At 36.6% G+C, this 16735-nt stretch overlaps 1 protein-coding gene across 1 annotated transcript in view; it reads left to right on the top strand.

The window, feature by feature from the left end:
* LOC309640369 (uncharacterized protein C12orf50 homolog) overlaps positions 1-16062 on the top strand; it is a 42996-nt gene extending 26934 nt beyond the window's left edge. Inside the window, exons 11-12 of the mRNA XM_082419036.1 lie at positions 1051-1143; positions 4369-16062. Of these exons, the coding sequence (XP_082275162.1) occupies positions 1051-1143; positions 4369-4394 (119 nt within the window). The 3' untranslated portion in view covers positions 4395-16062. The remainder of the gene's footprint in view (positions 1-1050; positions 1144-4368) is intronic.
* Positions 16063-16735: the final 673 nt, after the last annotated feature.

The following is a 16735-nucleotide window of genomic DNA, read 5'->3' on the forward strand; positions in this document are numbered from 1 at the left end:
CTTTCTGTCTAATGTTGTGGTTTTTCTTTAGGCCTTCACGATTACTTTCTGAAAGGGTTAGTTTGGGGGTTAATTGCAATATTTTTGACAACCTCTCATCTCTCCCATCCATGCCCAGATTGCTTCTAAATCATTTCATCATGTAATAGGCAAAGTCATAGTATTTCTCAGGAAGTACAAGGACGCAAGGGAGGAGGGAACCAAATCTCTCTTTTTTTTTTTCCCCTCTCTCAGATGAATTTGGCTCTTTTAAAGTTGGGTTTGTTTTCTCAACTTAACAAAAGGTCACTCAATTCCCTGTAATTTCATGTCTGTATTTTCCTGTGTACACAGTCTAGTTAGTAGAGTTCTGAATGTTGTGTACTTTCTGAAACATAAGTGAAAACTCTTTGTCTCTCTTAGGTCCTCCTTTCACAATTTAAATAGAAGTTGGCTTTTAAATTATTTTCTTCTATTTGTTTTAGAATGGAATGATGTATGGATTTATATATAAAAATAAGGATATTCTTAAGTGAAACAGACTTTTAATTTTATTTGCTACTATTATTTTATTATTAATTTTATTATTATTTTACTGTGAGTGGATAGCTGTGAAGAATACAGTAATTACCGGAACAGTTTGATGCCACAGTCTAGATTTGTGTTAAGATGGCCTCACCTACCTTCCTTCCTTCCTTCCTTCCTTCCTTCCTTTCCTTCCTTTCTTTAGCTCTGCAAATGTTAACAGAATTTTATGTAAAATCATGGTAAGGCCAGGCAATGAAACATTTTGATTACATACACGTATCATACTCTTCTGTAGCTTAGCCTCGTGGGAGCAAACCTTATTTGAGGAACTGAACAGTCAATTAAGAGATGTATAACCGTGTTCATTGATAACTTAAATGGTTTTAATAAGCTCACTTGTATCCCTGATGCCTTAGCCTTGAAATGGTAAAATGAATTATTAGAGAATAGCTTCACCTCTGAGATATTTATAACTTTGAAATGCTCCTGGAATATGATTTTTACATTATAAAATATTTAATTCCTGTTTTCTTTTTCTCTCAGATAAATATATGTCAACATCATATAATGGTTCAGCCTGGCGAAAAAGAATTCCTTTTTCAAAAACATATTCAAAAACTGAAAAGATATATACAGGTAAATATTTACTAGTGATTTTAATGTATCATACAATTCTGGAAATAAATGACAAGTTTTTAAGCTCAAGGAACATATTTTAGAAAATTTAGAAAGTTTTCACCATATACCTGAACATAATTACTTGGAGTTTAGTAGATATCTTCTCTACTAGTAATTTAATTTTACTTTTTTATTGTGTTTTCCTTTGCCCATTTTTATTTTATGAGAAATCTTTTGATATATTTCTCTCCTTAGAAGCATAGCAGTTTCAGCAGTTATGTAATATAAGATGCATTCTTTGTTGAACTACAAAGCAATATATAAATCCATATTTTGACACAAAGTATTAAAGCCCTACTATATCCACCATGGACACATATTGGCTGGTGCTGGCTGACAGGGCATCTAAGACGTAGTTTCCAGGCTGGGAGGTTCAAAGTGACTATGGTCTCCCCCTGTGCTCTGTGCTCTGGAAGGGTGCAGGGATTCCAGAAACCTCCTCAGTGTAAAGGTTTGTAGCAGATCTGGCCTCAGGTTTGGGATCTGGTTCTTCTACTAAAAAGCTTGGTGTCTTCTCCCAGCTTATTCTGGGGCTGGCTCAGTAGGTTTGGAAAACCACACAGGATAAAATGGTTTCAGTTATTTCTTGGAAAACTGAACCTTTCAGAAAAAGACCTAGATAGGGAGTTCCTACCTAAATCAGTAGCCTAGAACTTTCAGAATCATCTGAAATCCATAAACTTTTTTTTTTTTAAATTTTTATTTTTATTTATTTATTTATTTATGGCTGTGTTGGGTCTTCGTTTCTGTGCGAGGGCTTTCTCTAGTTGCGGCGAGCGGGGGCCACTCTTCATCGCGGTGCGCGGGCCTCTCTTGTTGTGGAGCACAGGCTCCAGACGCGCAGGCTCAGTAGTTGTGGCTCACGGACCCAGTTGCCCCGCGGCATGTGGGATCTTCCCAGACCAGGGCTCGAAACCGTGTCCCCTGCATTGGCAGGCAGACTCTCAACCACTGCACCACCAGGGAAGCCCCCCTTAAACTCTTATACAAGAGGTTCCCAGAATGAATCAGAACACATCCAGACTAGAAACTGTACACTTTCCAAAATATACAGCTGAGATCTTCTAAAGCAGTATTTCCCTATAAACTTTTGACTATAACTGTGATGCAGTATGCAGACCTGTATATATATTTATACTGGAGTCAGTTGTTTTCTTTTTTCCCATCTCTTCCCAAATCATATTGTACTGCAAGAAAACTCTGCTGTGGCACTATTTAATTGATTATATTTCCTCTTCATTTCACGTGGGTTGCACTTAATTTTGGGGGGAAGGAGGTGAAAAGGCAATGAAAATCCTAGATTAAACTACCAATTGTCAAGTCACATCTTTTTCTCCCATGGTTTCCTTGTGGGTGGGATGTTATTTGGAGCATTAAAGGATGTGCTTCTCACCCCCCTGCCCCTGTCCCAGTGAGTACTCTTGTATTGCAGCAGCCTTCTCCCCTCCCATCCCACACAGTGAAACATGAATCACCAAAGGATTTGGAGAAAGGAGGGGTCACTTCAGAGTATGAAGCATGTACCATCCACGTATGCCACAGGAAAAGGGATGTGACAGGGGATGTGAGCCAACAAAACTGCTCTTTTCTTTCAATCTGAAGAGTAAGGAGGAGGGTATGGAGAGACAGCAAGAGAGCAAAAACTGTGAAGCCATTTACGCAGTACTAGTTCCCTCCTCCCCTTCTCCTACCACCTCCAGCTATGCCAGGGCTCAGGGATAGAAAGGTCAATGATAGAATTCCTCTGGAAATTTTAAGAATCTGAGTATAAAGAGGCTCTGCATTGTACTTCCCAGATGCAATCTAGGGGGGAAGCTTTGGAGAGAGTTTCTCAACGCCATCTGGTGGTGGGATTGTGGGGAGGACGAGGCATGTCTAACGCAAGAGGGCTGGAGACAGAGCCTCTTGAGATTACCGTTTGCTGTGCCAGGAAGTCGATTAGAAACCAAGCCATCATCCACTGATCAAACCCCTGTTACGTGAAGTATGGTCTGAGGGCCACCAGCAGTGATATCACCTGGGAGCTTGTTAGGAGTGTGGAATCTCCATCTCAGACCTACTGAATCATTATCTGCATTTTAACAAGATCCCCAGGTGATTAGGATACACATTAAAGCCTGAGAAACCTTAGACTATGTTATCTGGGCCACTGTTCACCAGTACAGGACCCAGACCTTGTTGAAACCCAAGACTGTTGAGAGGACATTCTTTTCCTACCTGTCACACAGCAGGAACCATCCTCCCCAGTCCCAACCCTAGAAATTAGGATAAGCAGCAGGAAGGTAGCGGAGGGAGAAAAACCCTCAGAATTTCAAATCTGAATGTGATTGACATATACATGTGAAGTAGCTAAGAAAGCACTGAATGGGACTAAGTTTATATGCAAATTTTCCACATCAGGCAGAATGGGAATTTAGAATCAAGAAATTAAATAGAATTATAACAAAATAAAGTTAGCTTTCTTATTTACCTGAGCTTTTGCTGGGAAATGTGTAACCCCTAAACTCTTATCCTTTCCGGTTGTTGTTGTCATCACCAGAATAGGGAGAGAAAGAGTAGCTGTGCTTCCTCCCCTGCACTTCCTGCTAGGGCACAAAGGAGAGATTTCAGCGTTTCCCAGGGGACAGGTGGACTGCTGGAGAGAGCCACTAGTCTACTCCTCTAAGGAATATCTGGAGCCAAGGCCTCAGAAGTGTAACTGGGTGAGAGGAGTCTTTGGGACAATGTTGGCTGCTATGAGGCTAATGCAATAAGAGAGGAAAATGTGTCTGCGGGAATCGAGGAAAGGAGCTGAAGGCAGTTAGAGATGTCGTTGTCAGCCTTTCCTTGAGGCCACCTGTCCTTTCTGATAGGCATACAGCTGGTGTGACTGGAGGTGCCTTTCTCCAGAGGAGGGAACATTCATTCTGTTCATTCTGGGTGCCCCATGGCGCAGCCTTCTATATACTGTAGTATTATTTCCATTCCTCTCCACCCCTCCATCTAAATTCAAATCACAGCTAGCAGGCTTCAGAAAGAAGTGGAATTAGTTTGAATGGCATTCTGAAAATTTATGAATTAGAACAATAAGCTTAGTTTTTGTTTTGTCTTTAGATTTATGGTAAGTGATTAGCAAAAGAAATGCAAATTTTTGGTACCCTGAAAAAGAAAATAATTGAAATATTTTTTCTATTTTATTATTAGAGCCAAGAAGAAATGGGAGCAAGTAAACCTGGAGGTTGAAAGAAGAGAAAAATGAGAAAAGAGAAAAGTGCCAGAGATCATCTGGTTTACAATCAAAATGAAAATTCAAAGAATGATAACTCAAGTACTCCATACTGTATACTGGATAGCCAAAGATGATAATTGCAAATTCTGAAAATAAGATGCAGGAAGTACATTGTGCTCTTTCAAAACTGATAAAAATGCAAATTACAAACAGCTGCCTGTGTATTTATATAGGTCTGGAATTCATTCAGTGCATTGCCACAAACATTTAATAAAATTTAAAAGTTTGACAATTAAAATCATTCTTTAATTGTAAACTAAGATTGCACAGATTGAGGAGTAAAACTGTGCCTTTGATTTCTATTTTGCAATATTCTTTAAGGAAGAAACCTCACATTTTCTTTCTTTACCTAGATTTTAAGCTGGGCGTCGGTGATAGTTACAGATAAAATGTAAACAAATTCAATGAAGTCCCAGGATTACAGTTTGGTGGTGAGTATGAGAGGAATTCTAATAGAAATACACTTCAATGTGTTGTAGAAAGAGACAAAGATTGGTTTATTATTCAGGGCAGTTGCTGAACAATGTCTTTTAATTGGCAACTACAAAATCTATCTGCTGAAATGTGCTACATTCAAAACTGAAAAATAAACACTTTCCTACCATGAAAACAAAAATTATATGATCATACTGGAGAAAAGAACTTGTAAAAGGAAAAAAAAAAGTGAATTAATAACATGGTATCCACAAAGTCTAGAGTGAGCTTTTAAGGCTTCAGTAAACTCCAGAAGTATAAATGCTTACAAATGTAACAACTATACCCCAATTAAGAAAAAAAAAATATGAGAGCAGTATAAGTAATTAACCTTTCAAATGATGTTTTTCTAAGTTTGTAACACTTATACTTCTGAGTTTATGAAGGCTCAGAACTTCACTAAGACTTTAGAACACCCTGTATTTATATTTGCATGCATCTTGTGGTTATTGGTAGCTTCTTGTTCAATATTTATTGGGGAAGGGAGGCAATCAGGGTTCTTAGAAATATTTTATTTTAAAACATTTTATATGGTGTGATTCCAGCTTGTGGAATAATAAACCCTAGTTTCTGGCTTCTAATGGTGCTCTGTCTCCACACTTGCAAAAACTTGAGGTTATAGTCACTGGTGTTTTTACAGATAGAGCAGATAGAAATGAAAACTGTGTCAGCAAAATATGTTGGTAAGATAGTTTGAGAGGGATGTAAGAAAAGAGCTGAGTTGAAAAGCTGTCTAGATGGAAGGTGATAGGAAACAGCCTATAATTCCATTTAACAGACAGATCTGTGTCCTTCTAAAACTTTTCAACTAGTGCCGAAGAAGGAGGGGTTCAAAGAAGGAAATTCAAGATCTCTTTCTTGAAGTACAGATTCTCAGTGTGTATCTGCATTGCATGCCAAATGCTGAAGAATCAATGAGGAAAGAGGAAAATATAAAGGAAGGCTTGAATGTGATTCTTCTGAATGTGTACATGTATAATTCCTGAAAAAATGTACATTTTTATTATGATAAACTTTGTCTAAAGGACCAAGTCAGACAGTGGCATTAATCAACCTTGTTTTAATGTTTGTGATTTAGAGAAAGGGCACTTGGTTTAAATGGGGGTAAACCAGTAACCAGGAAGGAAGAAGATAACAAACCCCAAAATAAGAAAAGATAGGGGATGATAAAGGTAAGTACACAACCAAACATTTGGAAGCCAGCAAGATGCAATGCTTACTGACTCCTAAACATACAAGGAGTGCATTTAAGCTTAAATTCCACAGCGCCACTGTTGGGCAGTTGCTTATCTGGCACATACAAAAACTTTCAATGAATTTCACTGGTGTTCAATGATTCTACTCTTTTCAAAATGCAACAGTAATAAAAATAATAATAAAAATAGCATTTATTGGGTGTTTAGTATGTTAGTTAGCTAGGGCTGCTATAATAAAGTACCACAAACTGAGTGACTCAACAGAAATTTATTGTCTCACAAATCTGGAGGCTAGAAGTCTGAAATCAGGGTGTCAGTGGGTTGGTTTTTTCTGAAGGATCTATTGCAGGACTGTCTTCTTGTCTTATAGATCACTGTTTTCTCCTTGTGTCTCTTCGTATCATCTTCCCTTAATGTGTGTTTCTGTGTTCATATTTATTCTTTTATAAGGACACAGTCATGTTGGATTAGGGCCCATTCAAATGACCTAATTTTAACTGGATTACCTCTGTACAGACCTTATATCCAAATAAGGTCACATTCTGAGGCACTGGGGGTTAGGCGTTCAAAAACATATGAATTTTGGGAGGACACAAAGGTGGCTCTGGGACCCTTCCAGGGTGGGTGAGTAGATTTTAAGTGACAAATGTACTCTAACACTCCAATCTCTCTAAACATTTAAATCCCTTCTTCTACAATAAATCAAGGCAGGTCTGGACTCACTCTAGATTTGCTCACTCTGGACTACCTTTTAGTCCATATATAAACCAGCCAACCAACCAACCAACCAACCAACCAATTAGAACCCTTTCTAATTTCCCAAGCTGCAACTAAGTGCAGAACATCTGCTTAGTGGGCCCATATCAACAAATTTGGCTTGATCCAATTCTATGTTCCTTCCATGATTATTCCACATCTTTAAAATTCATTCCCACACATATTCCTTGGACTTTTGTCTGTATAAATTAGAAAACTCAAGCAGTTACTTTGGAGTGTAGCATACTTCCTTATGGTTCCCAGTTTCATCAAAGTCTTCCTATATGTCCCTATTTCAACTTTCAGGATTATGTTCCTTCGCAATCAATGCCATAATTGTAACAGTAAATACCCTGTGAGCCTGTGAATTCAATTTGCATTGTAATTCAGTCACTCCAGGATGAGATTTTAGGTTTGTTTTCCAGCATTCTCAACCCTGTGCCTATGACAAATAAAGAGCCTTCTTTGGAGGCAGACATAGAAACTTTCAGGTTTCACTTTCTATGTGATGTATGAGCTAGGAATTTGTCAATGTAAAGAAAAATGCACATGAGTGTTGTGAGTTTAAGTTTTATTCAGGGTCTTACTGAGGACTATCACCTGGGAGATAGCTTCTCAGTACCTCTGAGTAACCAGCTCTGAAGAAGCAGGGGAGAAGCCAGTATATAATATGAATTTTTTGGTTAGAAAAAACGTAATCAATCATGCATATATCTTAGTAAAAGATTACTGCTAATCACAAAGAACAAATGATTTTACTGCTTTTCTATGTATGGGAAGATGCAAGAATCTGGGATTATTGAAGTTCTTCCTGAGATATATATCTAACTATCTAGGGGTCTGTTTATTCCAAAGCTCAGAATGTCTCATCCTGTTTTCTCCATCCTGAATTCCTCTCAGGGCATGCTCTGTCAGTGGGTGACTGCCGTGGGTTGTGATTTAACCCTTAGTATAACTGGATGGTGAGTGGTACTTTTTGTTCCTTTTTTGTTTGTTTGTTTTTAAATATTCAATTTCCTGAGTTCATTTTTTTTCTTTTTTTCATTTTGTTCAGTGACATTAGGAACAACCAGCCAATCTCATTGTATTTGTTAGTTTGACAAAAATGCTCAAAAGTATCATATACATGGTCACCTAGATCCTTGCCCCATGGAAGTGTTTGATTATGAGTATCCAATGGTGACATTTTTGCATATTTCTATTGCCATGTCACACCATTAATTATTAATGCTCTACTGCTAGAAATAGAGTAATTAGTGCCTTTAAAACTAATTAGATTAGAGATCCAAGGGCAGAAACCCTAGAACCAATTCAGAAAACGTATCCTTAGGTTATGTTCCCACAGAGCCACTCTCAGTACCAAAATTTTTATTAGGGTTCTCCAGAGAAACATGACCAATGGGGTGTGTGTGTGTGTGTGTGTGTGTGTGTGTGTGTGTGTGTAAAGAGAAAGAAATTTATTTTAAGTAACTGACTCATGAATGGGCAAGAATTTCATGCATAAATCTGTAAAACTTTACTGAAAGTTACTAACAACACCTAAAAAAAATAAATGAAATGCTATACCATAATCATGGATAGACAAACACAATATGTTAAATGTCAATTGTCTGCAAATTGACCTAGTCATGATATCATGTCAATCAAAATCCTAACAGACTTTTTTCATGAAACCTGACAAGCTTATTCTGAAACTAATATGAAATTCCAAAGCCTTAAGAATAACCAAGATACTACCAACAGAGAAGAATAAAGTGTGGGGCTGTGCCTGTCATATATCACGATTTGCTCTAAAGCTATCTAATATTATAAAACTATATTTTATATCTGCTACAGCATATTATTGACATTATTATGATATCTGAGGCAAAATCGAAGAGAACAGAGAGCCTAGAAAACCAACCTACCTATCTATGTAAATCTGACATATGGCAGAAATGGTATTGTAGATCAGTAGAGAAAGAAGAGGTTATTAAATAAATGTTTTGGGAAATTGAGTATCCCTAAAGAAAAAAAAGACAATGGATCCCTAATATCACACAAGAAGTAAATTTCAAATGAATCAAACACAATGGCACAGGCAAAACTTAAACTCTACAGAAACTGCTTGTTGAATGTGTACGTGAGTCATAGAGTATTTAGAAATGTACCACTGAAGGAAAAGTTTGATAAACCTCTCTTTACTGCTATGCTTGCCAATATTTGGGTAAAGGAAGGCAGGAAGAGCGACAGGCAAGCATGTTCCACTCCTAAAGTCACAAGAACCCCCTAAATATACTTTCCAAATAAACAAGGGCACATTTATAAAAATTAGGCACTAGTCCTCTTGCATTTATCACTTAAGGGGCTGTGTTTTATTTCTCTTATTTAAAAGCCTTTATTCCTTTGATGTGAATAACTTCTTATCTTACAATAGGACTATTTTACATTTTTACCTAAATCCTCTTAGATTTACTTGAGGGATCCAAATAGCTTGTTTTCACCTCTAATCTTAGGACATATCTATGCTATCTTTAAGAAAAGTTTTCTATAGACAGCATTTCCTTTGAAAATGAATTTTGGCTCCTTTTACCAGAGGCTGCCATTTGACCTGGAAATCAGTTTCTTTCTACTTACAATTATTTTGTCACAAATTGGAGTTTAAACTGCCTGAAAAAATAAAAGCCACAACTTCTACTTTGCTCCTGGCATAAACTCAGGACAATTTGTACCATTTGCAAGCTAATCAGAACAGATCATCCACAGTAGGCTGGGAGAACTTCTGGTTCCAATTCAATCTGCTTTGGGTTGGCTTTGGATGGCAGTGTTTGTGAAGATAATTGTCCCTATTGCCAAGTTGATATTTATGTTCTTTCCCCCAGGGAAAAGCTGCCATAGAACAAATTAAGGGTGATTATCAAGAAGAGTAGGTAATTGCCAAGGAGTTCAATAAACTCACATGGGCTTTGGAGCCAGAGGACATTTTTAGGCTCCTGGCTTTGCCTTTTGCTAGTCATTTGGCCTTGGAGGAAATACTTAGTCTCTCTGTGCATAAATGTCCTCATTTGTAATAACACCTTCCTGATAGAGTTGTTATGGGCATTAGAGATAATATATGAAGTGCTAAGAGTTGTGTCTGGGATAGAGGTGGTTTTCAATAAATGATACTCATTTATTATTACTGGAAATTATCTGACAGGTTACCACTACTTGTTGATCAATATAATAGAAATAATGTGACCATACTCTTAGGACTTAATCTGATATTTACTTTGCCTGATATTAAACAGCAACTTAGTATAATAAAATCTGTATATTTCTGCTGGAGCATAGGCTAGAAATACAGTTTGAAGTTGTTTTTGAGAAGAGAATGATAATTCTCAGACTCACTTGCTCCTTTCCTGTGAGATCTGATAACTAAGGATGCAGAAATGTTTCCCTTTCTTATATTTTTGATTCAAAAACAAACCTATATCCAATTTTAATAGGAATATATATATATAAAACACAATAAGAATGAAATAAATTTGATACATTATACCATTAAAAATTAAATACCAAGTCATAAGTTGTAGGAGAATTTTTAAAAGATTCCTTCTTAGTTTTCTTTTTAAAATTATGATTTAATAATTTATACTCCCCAGGCATGTGGCCCTGGGACATTTCTAGCCCAGGGCACTATAGGTCTGCATTCCACAGGGAAATAATTTGAAATTTGCTCCCTCCTGACATCCAGAAGCTTCTTTTTTCCCTCCATAGCTAGTGGGTTATGTTTAAAGGATATAAAATTGCTTTCATCATACTATATAAATTCTTATTCAAAATGCAAATTGTTTTATCAAAAAGCTATATTTAAAATTATAGAGAGAACATTTGTTAGTTGGTTGATTTTATAGGTTATGCACATTATTGCTTCTTGCATGGGCCTGAATAATCAAGGGATGGTTAGTCATTATTGGGAGAAAATAGCTCCATTTAACTAAGTATATATTTTTGAATCATCTTCAGACTAGCATTGTGTTATATAATTTGTAAATTTGACTCTCTGAAACATTAACATATTAACGTGCTATTATATTAATATATGTTAATGTATTAATGTGATGTATTAAGGGTTATTTATTTTCAGAAGTGCATAAAATTCAGATTCCACACTTTGTCAGCCTTTTTCCAGTGGTGTGCTGATAAATGTTTGACAACTGATTCTCAAGAAAAACAGCTTCGGTCTGTAGCACTGGTGATTTCTGTAGTGTAAAAACTCTCACCATGGTTGATTTAAAGCTACCAAATCGAAGTCACTGAACACAGAATTAGGAAGGAATGCCCACAACTGGCTCTCCTGAGCTGGAAAGCACTCACTCCAGCACACCTCTGCATATTCTCTATGTAATAATAAAATAATTTAACATAATCAAATTAAATTTAATTCATATTAATTGAGTGCCTATTCTGAACCAGTTCCTATTCAAGGTATTGGTGACATCCCACTAACTATATAATATACCTATTGTATGTTTGTTTGTTTATTGCCAGTTTTTATCCTTAAGAATAAAGCATCATGAAGGTAAGGACTTTTTCTTTTTAGTTTATTATTGATTTCTCTGAGCCTAGAATGATGGCTGACACACAGTAGGCGATAAGGATGCTGAATCAAATGAAGGAGACTCAATCTCTGTCTTTAACAAGATTACAGTCTATCAGAAAATGAAACAAAATGGTTTTTAAGGAGAAAAACAGATTAGAGCATTTAATAATTAACAAGCCTTAGTATTTTTCTAAAGTTGAATATTAAATTATAATAAAATCCATAATACTATAATTATTAATAACTTTTATCTCTAGCAAAAGTTGTATTTTATTGAAGTGTTATATGTTGATTGTGATTCTTCAAATAATAACAGCAATAACACCCACAGTAATAGCAAAACTTTATAGAGTGCTTACTCCATGGTAGGCATATGCTAAGTGAATTACATGTATTATTATTATTAATTCTTAATAATTATATTATTAATTCTCATAATATTCTTTCAAATATGCATTAATTTTACCTTTCCACCTTATAAATGAGAATGCTGTGATTCCAAATTTCTCAGTAACTCGAGTCAATAGCCAATAAGTGTAACGCTCCTTTTTGTACCTAAGTCTTTGTGATTCTAGAATCTATGTTCTCAACCTCTGTGTTCAGTCTTGTAAACACTAATTTTCTTCTTTGTTGTTACAAAACGGTCATGGAGGGTTCACATTTTCATTTGGATGCTTTGCAAAGTGAATAACACTAGGAAAGGGAAGTCAAAGTCCTAGAGGCAGGAAGAACACTGTCTAAACTTTAGCCAAGCTGAGGAGAACTTTCAGGTCATCTTGGTCAGTGTCTTTGTTTAAGAAATAGCCAAGAAGCCAGTGCGGCTGGATGGAAGGGAAAGAGAGAGAAAGGGAGTGTTGTGAACGACGGAGTTAGAGAGGTGGGCTGTGGAGGCAGGTCAGATGGGCATTTGCTGTCATCTCTAGACTTCAGCCTTTTCTCTGAGAGCCCAGGAAGCCATCTGAAGGTTCTGAGCAGAGGAATGCCACGATCTGCCTTCCATTATTCTGAAGGAGTACGGTGGCTGCTAAAGCTAACAGACTCCGTATAGGAGGAGAGCTGTACCCTGGGAGAGACCAGTTAGAAGGTTATCACCATAATCCCAGTGAGGGAGCGTGTGGCTTGGGACAGGGCGGTGGCAAGAGGGTGAATAGTGGCTGGATGCTGATGTGTTCAGCAGTAGAACCCATAGGATTTCTCATGGATTTGCAGGGTGAGGGAAGTAAAGAATTCAAGGTTAACTCCAAGATTTACAAATGGCAGGCTGGCGACTGTAAGAGGAATAAGGAGTTTGGTTTTGGATTATGTTCAGTTTGAGATGCTTCAAAGGGAGTGCCTGTGATGACAACTGAAAATGTTTACATCTCTTCTAACAATTCATAGTTTAAAAAGACCCCAAATCTTAATTCTCAGATTCAGTACTTATATTAAAAAGACAGTCATTTGCTTATTACTAAACTTAGAATTTTTATCAGATTCCACTAAAAGAAGAGCCAAACCCATGAAGTTTGAAAATACTAAACACAAGTGAAGTTAAAGAAAATATTGGTGTTCTGAACACTAGAGGTCAGCAGTATCACACAAACAGAAAAATGCATCTAGGAAGAAACCACAATAAGACAGTTTGAGAACATTTATTTCTGACTCACTGATGCTAGCAGTAGGAGTCTTCAGAATAAAAACAAAGCATAACCTTTTCATCGAAGACATTTTATATAAAGAAAAAATAATTTATTTCAGTTTGTAAGGATCCACAGAAGCTATAACGTAGCTTGGGGGCTTCTATAGTATTTGAAAATAAAAGCATAAAGACAGATGGAGCAAAGGACACTCTGGGGCATATTTTTCTCTGGATGCCCTTGCTGAAATCATGCTGGCAGCAATTAATCACATTAGGATAGAGAACAGAGCAGCCCAGCTTGTCCCAGTTCAGATCTGGTATTCCTCTCAAGGGCCAGGCTGCAGCTTTGGTATATGTGCCTCCTAATAAGAAAGGTGACAGTACTGCCTGAGGCCCTACTTAAATCGGCTGTAGCTGTTGGGTCCAGTAGGTCATGAGTGCTTGAGTCAGGGATGGTAATCTCCTTTCCAACAGGGAATAGAGGAAGATGTAAGAAATAAAACAAGAAAAGAAATAGTGCATAAAGGAAGAAAGTACAGAGTCACAGCAAAACTAATAAAACTTTAGAGTCTGCTGGAAAGAATGAGAAAAAAGAAATATTTATTTATTTGAATATGAGTGAAAGGAACACACAGACTTGTGTAAAATAGGTGGTATATCTATTTTTGTTAGAAAATAGAGTAGGTACTGATACAGATAAGTAAACTACCAGTAGCTAACATACTAGATTTAAATTTGAGGGAGGGTGATTATCTATTGGAGAAATTTAGTTATTTTGATCAACAAATTGAAAAGGGGTGTGTGTGTGTGTGTATGTGTGTGTGTGTGTCTGTGTGTGTCTGTGTGAGAAATACAGAGGCAGAGACACAGAATATCTGTTTTTCCAGGTACTGCTTTACCTTCTGTTAAACTGCTATTTATAATGCTAAAAATACATTCAATCAGGATATGTTCCTTCACAATGGTATTTAAAAATATCATGCTCATAGAATGACATTATTATGTGTCAAAATTGCTGCCTCATTTTTCCTGTAGAATAGAGAAATATATAAATGTTTATATTTTTTACAGGGATACAAGACAAATGCATTGTAATTTATTGCCCCCAAACCCTGAAGAGGTAAATGGACTAAAAAACTATTAAAGCCAATTAGGCACACAAGATTACAAAGTTCTATAAATATAACTCATTATTTGCATCCACTTGAAGTTCTCGTTTTATCTTTACTTCATTCACCTGTGAGATCAATTATATATCTTTGCTCCTTTCAACCACAGTCCCCCTATCTCGTATATACGAAAAACTTTGACTAGGACTTTAGGTATTGATACATTTTGTTCCACTTTCTCTTTCTTTCTTGGATCATTAAAGCCAGACTTCCTCCTTTCCTTCCATCCTTCCTTAATGCCTCCTTGTCTCCCTTCTTTCTTCCTTGTAACATCCCTTGTTCTCTCTTCTTGGCTCCTTCCCTCCTCTATCCCCTCCCTCCCTCTCTCCCGCCCTTCCTCCTGTCTTCTTGTATTTAATGAGTATGTATTAAGCTCACTATACAGCAGACACTATGCTAGATGGCAAGATTAGAGAGCTGAAGAGGACAAATCATCCCTGCTCCCAAGAAACTCAGGATCAGTTAGATAGACAGATACGAGCACAAATAAAGTGCTGCTCAATAAATGCTGTATCAAAGAAGTTCACGTTTTCTCTATTTTAAAGCTCCTAACCCAGGAGAGTAGAATATTCATCATTATTTTCACTTTATACCTATGATGAAAGGATTAGAGAAGTCAAATGACACAAATGAAAATTCATAATCATCAAATAGTGAGTAGGTTGCATGAAGTATTTATGTTGCTGTTTTCAAAATTACCATGCTGCCACTTCAGTCTCACCCTTCATTATATCCTTTTTCATGTTTCTATAGAACACTTACATTACTTCTTTTCTTTGTGATTCTTATTTCACTTCTAGTTCCTTCATTGCTAGACCTCTTTCTCAACTACCTCTGTAGCTAATATAGAATAACTTTTTTGCAATGAAGAATGGAGTGACTGTCTTCCCCTGCCTATTTTCCAACTGTTCAATACAATAGAGAATGCTTTCTGTGTTACGAACTGGTTTATTAGTTTGCATCCTGTTAAAAGCTAGAGAGACTCTAGCTCTTGAAGGATGAGGTATGGTTTATAATAATATTTTTTAATTAATAAATTTTATTTTTAGGGCAATTTTAGGTTCAGGGCAAAATTGAACAGAAGGCACAGAGTTCCCATATATTACCTGTCCCCTGCCACACATCCCACTCTATAGTGGTTCATTTGTTATAATAGATGAACCTATACTGAAACATTGCTATCACCCAAAGTCTATTGTTTACATTAGGATTGTCTTGGCATTGTACATCCTGAGTTTTGACAAATGTATAATGACATGTATCCACTATTGCAATATCATACAGAATAGTTTCACTGCCCTAAAAAAGCTCTGTGCTCTGCCTATTCCCTCCCTTCAAAACCTTTACTGTCCCCATAGTTTGACTTTTCAGAGTGTCACATAGTGGGAGTCATACAGTATGTAGCCTTTCAGTTTGGTTTCTTTTATTTAGTAATATGCATTTAAAGTTCCTCCATGTCTTTTCATGGATTGATAGTTCATTTCATTTTTGTGCTGAATAGTATCCCATTGTCTGGATGTACCACAGTTTATTTATCTGCTGACCTACTGAACATCTTGGTTGCTTCAAAGTTTTAGCAAGTTCTTTCCTTTCTTAGCACATCAATTATGCTCCTTTAAAACTATATTTTCAGTGGTTGCCCTAGAGTTTGCAATATACATTTGCAATGAGTCTAAGTTCACTTTCAAATAACACTATACTACTACATGGGTAGTGCAAGTACCTTACAACAACAAAATAATCCTAATTCCTTCTTATTGTCCCTTGTATCACTGCTGTCACTCATTTTACTTATGCATAAGCTTACATAAACACACACATATACCTAAGCATACATAACTGAATACATTTGTTGCTGTTATTATTATGAAAAAACTGCTGTTAAGAAAAAGTAAAAGTCTTTATTTTATCTTCATTTATTCATTCTTCTATGCTCTTCCTTTCTTTATGTAGATCCAAGTTTCTGACCTATATTATTTTCCCTCTCTCTGAAGAACTTCTTTTAACATTTCTTATAAGGTAGGTCTACTGGCAACAAATTCCCTCAATTTTTCTTTGTCTGAGAAAGTCTTTATTTCTCCTTTTTTTGAAGGATAATTTTTTGGGATACAGAATTCTAGGTTGGTGATTTTTTTCTCAACACTTTAAACATCCCACCCATTCTCTTCTTCCTTGCATGGTTTCAGAGGAGAAGTCAGGTGTAATTTTCATCTTTGCTCCTCTGTAGGTAAGGTGTTTTTCTCCTCTGGCTTCTTTCAAGATTTTTTATTTTTGATTTTCTGAAGTTTGAATATGATATGAGTAGGTGAGGTCTTTTTTTTTTTTCTTTTTGCATTTATCCTGCTTGATGTTCTCTTCTCTGAGCTTCCTGGATCAGTGGTTTGGTGTCTGACGTTAATTTGGGGGAAATTCTCAGTTATTATCACTTCAAATCCTTCCTTCCTTCCACCCTCCTTCCCTCCTTCCCTTCCTCCCCACCTCCTTCCCTCCCTTCCTCCCCCCACC

This window comes from Balaenoptera physalus, assembly GCF_965194825.1.
Source record: "Balaenoptera physalus genome assembly, chromosome: 13".
Taxonomy (NCBI): Eukaryota; Metazoa; Chordata; class Mammalia; order Artiodactyla; family Balaenopteridae; genus Balaenoptera; species Balaenoptera physalus.